Source organism: Mus caroli, chromosome 7, assembly GCF_900094665.2.
Source record: "Mus caroli chromosome 7, CAROLI_EIJ_v1.1, whole genome shotgun sequence".
NCBI classification, from domain to species: domain Eukaryota; kingdom Metazoa; phylum Chordata; class Mammalia; order Rodentia; family Muridae; genus Mus; species Mus caroli.
Genome location: NC_034576.1, coordinates 112,109,942 through 112,118,180, shown reverse-complemented (window position 1 = coordinate 112,118,180; position 8,239 = coordinate 112,109,942). Strand labels below are relative to the sequence as shown.

General features: G+C 48.3%; 1 protein-coding gene across 2 annotated transcripts in view; it reads left to right on the top strand.

Moving 5' to 3' along the window:
- Positions 1 to 7,766, top strand: part of Dennd5a (DENN domain containing 5A) — a 66,762-nt gene extending 58,996 nt beyond the window's left edge. For both annotated transcript variants that reach the window (XM_029479382.1, XM_021166335.1), the window contains 8 exons: positions 350 to 471; positions 1,671 to 1,816; positions 2,378 to 2,496; positions 2,853 to 3,034; positions 3,551 to 3,633; positions 4,295 to 4,418; positions 4,953 to 5,121; positions 6,729 to 7,766. In XM_029479382.1, the coding sequence (XP_029335242.1) occupies positions 350 to 471; positions 1,671 to 1,816; positions 2,378 to 2,496; positions 2,853 to 3,034; positions 3,551 to 3,633; positions 4,295 to 4,418; positions 4,953 to 5,121; positions 6,729 to 6,912 (1,129 nt within the window). In that variant the 3' untranslated portion in view covers positions 6,913 to 7,766. The remainder of the gene's footprint in view (positions 1 to 349; positions 472 to 1,670; positions 1,817 to 2,377; positions 2,497 to 2,852; positions 3,035 to 3,550; positions 3,634 to 4,294; positions 4,419 to 4,952; positions 5,122 to 6,728) is intronic.
- Positions 7,767 to 8,239: the final 473 nt, after the last annotated feature.

Genomic DNA, 8,239 nt, shown 5'->3' with positions numbered 1-8,239 from the left:
AAAAAAAAAAAAAAAGACGACAGCCCAGCTAGAAGCCTGAGTGTCCTTTTCTCTCCAATGGTTTTGCAGTTTGGGCTTTGGTTCGGAAAAGGAGATTCCTGACCTGTCTGCTGTGACAGTACAGCAACATGCAGCATGTGATTTTGTTGGACTTGCTGTGGCTTAAGCCTCTGGCATCAGCCATAAAGAATGGCTAGTCTCCATCCTTTATGAAGAGATCCTAAGGAGCTTGAGGCCTGCCACCTCTTGCTTCTCTAAACCATCTACTTGTGAAAGTGAGCACTTTTATCTTTTTTCCTGTCCTCTTGGCTGGGGATTGATGTGTTGATGTCTTGCTACTGCCTGACAGGAAGCTGTATAAGCGTTACGCCTTCCTGCGCTGTGATGACGAGAAGGAGCAGTTCCTCTATCACCTGCTCTCCTTCAACGCAGTGGACTACTTCTGCTTCACCAACGTCTTTACAACCATCCGTGAGTAGCTCTGCTCCAGTCTCAATGGCCTGTTCTAGCCAGGCGTCATGAACCTACCCAGGCTTGCTGTCTCTTTTGTACTTTATTTCATTTATTTATTTATTTATTTATTTATTTATTTCCTTGATGTTTGAGAAGGAGTCTCTTTGTGTAGCTAAGACTGACATCAAGCCATGGTAGTCCTTCTTGCCCCTACCTTTGGCATGCTGGTGTACACATCAGTGCCTGGCCCCTCCTGTTGTCTGTTTGCCTTGTGCTTCCGTGGGGGAGGTAAGAAGGAGCAGCTCCTTCTCGGTGGCAACTTTCTGTCCTCATCCTTTTGTTTGCCATGGTGTCAGTCAGTGTTGTTCCACAAACTGCTCTCGAGGCCTAGGGACATAAAGTGTGCTGGGGCTGCATTTATCGTCCATCCTGCACACTTCTGAAGAGTTCTCCTTGTGTTCAGCCTGAGAAGTATCTCAGCATTATAGATTTAGAGTAGCCCCAGAGAGAAAGGTGTCTTCCTGAAGTAGCAGAAAGAACGCCATGTGACAGTAGGCCATTATGCCAGGCCAGCCCTGCCCCTAACTCATTAAATTCCTGTGTGCAGAGCTGTGGGCCTCACTCTCCATATTTTTAGAGGAGGAGGGTTCAAAGTACTCTAAGGTCTTTGACTTCATCTTTCTATGATGCCAAGAGTCTTTACTTGGTAGCCTTTGAATTTGCTCCATAGCCACACTGCTCAGCAGCTCACACTCTTCTCTCATCTTTGTCCCATCTTCTTTCCCAGAGAGTAGGGCTGTAGGCTTGGTAGGAGTAGTAGTGAACTGGAATTAAAAGACCTAGGGCAAACTGTTTTCCTCTCTGTGCCCTGTAAGAGAGGTGGCAGCTGTGTAGACTGCTAAGATTAATATTATCATTATGCTATTGGGCTCAAGAGGTGAGAGACTACAAAGCACTCTGAGATGAAATTCAGTTAGGAGTTGGTTACACTTAAAGCTGAGCCTGCAGATAGGCTTGTTTTTTATTGGGTGGTGACCCTGGGAAGAATTAAGAGCAAGGCTGATATGTGAAGCAGCCAGGGGATCTGCTGGCAATAGCATGGTGGGAGCTTCAGTCATGCCAGTGTTGTTCCTGAAGCTGGAGTAAGTCAGGGTCCCTCCCATCAGCTGTGAGAGATTCCCAATCCCCACCTTAACCTCTGTGGCTTCTCTAAACAGTGATTCCATACCACATTTTGATTGTACCAAGCAAGAAGCTGGGAGGCTCCATGTTCACTGCCAATCCATGGATCTGTATATCAGGAGAATTGGGTGAAACACAGATCCTGCAGATTCCCAGGAATGTGCTAGAGATGACTTTTGAGGTATGTGATATCTGGGGTCCCAACCCAAGGCTTTGTGGTGATCCAAGTTTGTAACAGCTGCTGTAGGAATTTTCTGCAGGACGTCGTAGAGGCCTTGTTTCACAGCCTTGTGTATCAGCACAGTGGACCTGTTCTGAGACAATGTTAGGCCAGGACTAGGCTTGACCTGGGGGGAAGAATCTGAACCTTGTACGTAGTCACTTGCTGGAAGGAGTTTATATGTCAGAACTTGTATACGAGGGCGTACGTGGGAATGGGCTGGATTGTTGGGGAAGTCTCCGGAGTTCTTTCAACTGTAACACACGGGTATTTGTTAAGCTGGAGGACCAACCTGGAGTGTTTTGACCCCAGACCCTGGTCTTCCTTTAAGACTAGCATCTTCTTTCTCAGCCATGAGCTGTCTAGGAGACAATGCTGGTCTGCCAAAACTTGCAGTAGGTAGAGTTGTGAGCCTTGCTCCTATAGATGCTGAGCCAGGAGGCAGACAGCCAGTCAGATTTGTGCCTCCAAGGACTGCCACTCCTGCTTTTCTGACCTGGCTTCTTTTCCTTACTCCCTCAGTGCCAGAACCTGGGGAAGCTCACCACTGTCCAGATTGGCCATGATAATTCTGGGCTGTATGCCAAATGGCTTGTGGAATATGTGATGGTCAGGAATGAGATCACAGGACATACCTACAAGTGAGTGACCCTGGGTATGCACCCCTGGGGCTTTCTTTAAGAATTGAGTATGAGTTTCTCAAGGAGCCTCTTAAGGTTTGATAGCCCTGGTGATTTCTCTTTGGCTCTGCCTTGTTGTATTTGAAAGATCCAGATGGTTTTCAACTGAGTAAACATGTATGGTATTGATGGACATGTGTCTCAAGCCACTCAGGTAATTCCAGTGAACGTTACTGTGGGACAGAGAGAGTCCAGGAGCCCCTAGTCTGGTTTTGTGACCTGTCCCATAGACTGGCTTTGTTACTGGCGCCACCGAGTAGCAGGGGAGGATGCTGGAGGAATGAGTAGCCCTCACAAGGCCTTTGTTTTACCTCTAGGTTTCCATGTGGCCGATGGCTGGGGAAGGGTATGGACGATGGAAGCTTGGAGCGCGTGCTTGTTGGGGAGCTGCTCACTTCCCTACCTGAGGTGGATGAGAGGCCTTGTCGCACTCCGCCACTACAGCAGTCCCCCAGTGTCATCCGGAGACTTGTGACCATCTCGCCCAACAATAAGCCCAGTGAGTAGGAGGAAAGTCTGGAAATGGGTAGGTCTCTGAGGTCCTGGCCTCACTCTGCAGCTGCCCCTGCTAGAGTAGAGTGTGGCAGGAGCCACCAATGCTGGCAAAGCCATCTCCTCTCTTGATCATCATGTCAATGTGGCCTTTGCTTTGGAGACTTGGAAGGACACTGATGATCTGTCTTGTTCCATGTTCCTGTATGTCAGAGAGAGAGAGGTAATTTCTGGTCTCCTCCTTCCTGGTGACTGTTCACACAGCTCTCTTATGGAAACCAAGAGCTCCAGAGTGAAGTGGAAAGTAAACTGGGCCAGCATCTCAGAGACAGAACCGATTAGCTTGACTTTGCCCTCAAAGAGTTTTGGGAAGAGCTGTCTCTGCAGAAGTAGGTGGGCGAGAGTCTCTGCTTTCTGAGTTCTCACTCTCCTGCTTCTGTCATGGGCCAATTCTATTCTGTGTTCTCAGTCTGCTGCTTGATAACCTCTGAGATTACTTTGGCTGTCTACTTGATTTTCTCAGAGCTGAACACTGGGCAGATCCAGGAGTCCATCGGGGAGGCAGTCAATGGCATTGTGAAGCACTTCCATAAACCTGAGAAAGAGGTGAGTGAGCCTTCCTGCCCTCTAGCCCAGAGGAGTCCTCTTGATATTGCAGTCACCTTGTTATGCTCTTCAATGTCCATGTGCTCTGGCTAGTCCAGAGTCATCAACAAGGTCTTCTGGAATATCTCAAGCTAGCCTGGAACCCCTCATGTAGCCCATCCTGCTCTCAAAACTTGTGACAATCTCCTGCCTCCACTTCCCGAGTGCTGGGATTATAGGCGCATATTCCCATGCCTAGCCAGAGTCCAGAACAGCATATGCCTTGCCTGTTTGGGGATGGGATGGACTCTTTCCTCAGGAGCCTTTGCCTCAGTTGTTTTGTTTGCCCTCTATATTGATGACTAAGTGGAGTCTCTGGGGTCCCCCAGTTAACACAACCTCTTCCTGTCTTTTTCTGGATTTGCTTGTGTCTATCCAAATGATGACTACACTGGCTTTGTGTGCCCTCTTGGGCAGTCTCCTGTATGTGACTCCAATTCTATCACATGCCCTTCACCAGTTCTTCACTGAAAGAGTATGCCAGCCATTGTGGTTGGTGCTAGACAACAGACAAGAGCTGTTTGGTTTGCTTCCTCCTGGCCTGGCTCTGGTTTAAGGATGTAGTAGTGGTAGGGCAACTCAGCTGAGACCTGCCTGTCATTTATCCTGTTTTCTTTCCTAGCGTGGCAGCCTGACACTATTGCTCTGTGGAGAGTGTGGTCTCGTTTCAGCACTGGAACAAGCTTTTCAGCATGGATTTAAATCACCCCGGCTCTTCAAAAATGTCTTCATTTGGGATTTCCTGGGTGAGCTGGTCTAGGGAGAAGAGTAGGAAAAGTGTGTTGATGTGGAGGTCTTTATATTGCATGGCATATGGGTTAGCTGTAGAAGCCAAATCAGGCAGCCCTTAGTTAGGTCTGCTATTTGCTTGCCCAGGTTTTCTTGTAGGGAATATTGGGAGAGCACACCAACGCCATGCTCATTGGTATGACCCCTCACCTCGGAAAATTTGGACCAAAAGAGTTTCTGAGCATCTCTCATCTAGAATAGGCATAGCCCCAATTCCTCACCCTCTATCCCTATAGAACCAAAACAACAGTTGAGAGTATTGGATCCCAAACCCTGTGTGGAGAATTTTTATGCAGGAGACAGTCCTCAGAGTTTTCTTGTCCTTTCAGACAAGTGGAAAAGAGCATGCTCATGCTAAGGGCTACATAAATAAAATCTAAAACTTGCTTTGGTCTCCTGAAGTTGCTTGTGTAGGCTTGGAGAGTCCACAGCCCCTGGCCTGCAGGTCAGGGTTTGAGGAGCCATTGTCACAGCTTTTCTTCTCTTCACAGAGAAAGCACAAACCTATTATGAGACGTTAGAACAGAATGACGTAGTTCCAGAAGAAAACTGGCACACACGGGCCCGCAATTTCTGTCGCTTTGTCACTGCAGTCAACAACACGCCCCGGAACATTGGCAAGGACGGCAAATTTCAGATGCTGGTGTGCCTGGGAGCCAGGTACTACAGGGCCAGAGTGTGCAGCAGCCAATATTCAGATGCTGCAATAGGGTGGGCACTGTCCTGCAGGGTGGGCACTGGCCATGGCCCTGCCTTGGAGGGCCCCTTTATGCCATTGATTTTTCTTATGTATCTTGTGTGTTTGTGGGACCTGGGAAGTAGAATGTGTATGATTAAGGAAGATGGAGGCCACATCTTGATGGGAAGGTTCAAAACCACCCTGTTGGGGACATTGGAAGTAAATATGTATAGTTATTTTTTCAGAAAACAATTGAATTTCAGGGGCCTTATGGAAAGTGGTAGGAAGAAAGCTGAGCTGGGAAGTTTGCTGGTCACGTTTAAAAGTAAAAGGTGTCAAACATTATCAAACTACCCCTCATAGGATGTGCGAAACCCTAGAGAGGAGAGAGTCCCGAGAACGCTTCAGGGAGGAGGAGGTGTTTCGGTGAGGCTTTAGTGGAAGGAAATGGCATGCAGAATGACGGGAGGTCAGTGATAGGAAGCACGTTTCGAAGGAAGCGGGGGCTACAAGACCTGGGATGGAGAAAATTCCTTCTGTATTAGGGCTGCGGTGTTTAATGAGGAGGCTGAGATAATGTGGGGCTGACATCATGGGTAATATGCATCAGAGTGGACAGCACTGAGAGAGTAGGAAGGCCACATAGACTAGAGGCATGGTATTCAGGCTGTGTGCAGGAGAGCTGGTGTGAGTTAATACAGACTCTGAACTGAGTACTATTTGGCTGTGTCCCAAGCTACTGGGGAGCTAAGGCAGGAGGATTGCTTGAGCCTAGAAATACAAGGCCCATCATGAGCAACACAGTAAGAACTCCATCTCAACAACACAAAAGTAAATAAGATGCTGGAGAGAGCCGGGCGTGGTGGCTCACGCCTTTAATCCCAGCACTTGGGAGGCAGAGGCAGGCGGATTTCTGAGTTCGAGGCCACCCTGGTCTACAAAGTGAGTGCCAGGACAGCCAAGGCTACACAGAGAAACCCTGTCTCGAAAAACCAAAAAAAAAAAAAAAAAAAAAAGATGCTGGAGAGAGATGGCTCAACAGTTAAGAGGACCCTTTCCTCTTGCAGAGGACCCAGGTTGGGTTCCCAGCACCCACATGGCTACTAACAAAAGTTCCAGAGGATCCAACATTTTGTGCCGTTTGGTGGCATTGCATACAGGTGGTGGTGTCATGAAAACTAAACCTCTTGCAACAGCTGGCAGATGGGAAGTGTCACGTGTCTTAGCACTTCTGGCGATGTTAGTGTGTGATGTTAGCTGTGGAGAAAAGAAATGTTTTGGACCTCTGTTTGATGGCGGGAGGAGTGCTCACGTCTGCCTAGTAACTGGTGTGTGCTAGGTTGTCTAGGGAGATGTAGGAGGTGGAGAAAGAGAGGCAGGTGACAGGGATAATTGTGTTGGGTTATTTCCCAGGGCTGAGTGGTGGAAAGCAAGCTCCTTTAGAGAGGGAAGTGGGGCTATGGGGGAGGGGGTCAGCTTCCTCATCCTCTCACTAAGTTCAAGGATCCCCCCCACCCCCAACTTGGCCTTGGCCTGTGTCTTTCTTTTCCCTTGCTTTGACCTACCTGGATCACTCCCACCCTACCAGAGATCACCTCCTGCACCACTGGATAGCCTTGCTGGCCGACTGCCCCATCACTGCGCACATGTATGAGGACGTGGCGCTGATCAAGGACCACACACTCGTCAATTCCTTGATCCGAGTGCTGCAGACCCTGCAAGAATTCAACATCACACTGGACACTTCCCTCGTTAAGGGCATTGACATCTGACCTCCGAGCACCAGCCAGCAGCAGGACCCAGAAAGACTCCCTGCAGCTCTGCCTCTTCATCCCAGAGGGACCTAAGCAGGTTGTGGGGGACAGAGAGGATATGTATACTTACTGTAAAAAGAAAACTAGAGGATTTTTGGAAAAAAAAATAATCTATTTTAGAGTTTATTTGCTGACCTGCTTTTTACACACTTTCATGTGAAAGAGACAGAGAGGGGCAAGGTTGGTGCTGCTTGTTTTGAAGCTGGTGCCTCCCTTGCATGGCCGCACGCTGGGAGCCTGTGGCCTCCCAGACTGAGCCTTCAACAAGTGTGGGGCTGTTCCACATGCCGCCCCGTCACGTCGGTGAGGCCATTCCACATCGTTTTTAAACTAATGTTTTCTATATTAACATTATTCTGGCTATCTGGCTTTCACAGGCCATGCACAGGTGTGCGAGTGGGACATCCCATGCTCCAATCAAAGGGATTTTTAGCAGTGCCTCTGATCAAGCACTGCCGAGTCAGCTCCACATCCGTTTCCCCCCTTCCCCTTTTTTGTCAGTATTATTTGGGAAGGAGACATGCCAGGACAATGTCATTGTGCTACATGCAGAAAATCATGTTTCCTGTTGGCACAAAGTTGCACAGGAGTAAACATGAGCATGTTTAACAGGCTTGTCTTTTCTTCATCTATCTTATTTATTTAACCTGCCATTGTGTGTTTTAAGTATTTGTTTTTCTTTTCTTTTTTTCTTTAAGAGAAGGAAAAGCTTGTCAGTCTAACTGGCTATGTTATTACTGTTCAATTTATGTTGTTTTGCAACTTAGAAACCAGCTACAGTATGGCCCACTTAATAAAACACCTGAAACAAATCTCACTGGTCACTGGCTTTCATGGGTGTGTGGGCTGTGGAGGGTGCAGTGTGGCCTTCCTGAGGACCAAACTGTGCATCTCTCTCCCCAGCCGGCTCGGGTCTGGACTGTCTAGGATGCTCCTGAGGACTTAAGTCCGTGCACCTTCCCTATCTGGTGCCCAAAGCTTTCATAGCTAATCCAGTCAGCCAATGAGGAGGAATGTGGAAAGGTTGTTCTCCTACTGCAGAGGGAGGAAAGCTGGCCAAGCTTACAAAGATTGCCACGTAATCGATGATACTGGGCCATTTCTTGAGAAGGGTAGGAGACTGAGTAGGAACATAGAACACAGGTGGCCCTGTCTGCCCTCTGTTAACACATGCAGGTGTGTGTGTGTGTGTGTGTGTGTGTGTGGTGTAAAAGCCCTTTCTCTAGTGAAGGGTTTGCTCTGTCAGGTATAACAATGGAAAAGCCTTAGGACCCTAGTAACCAGC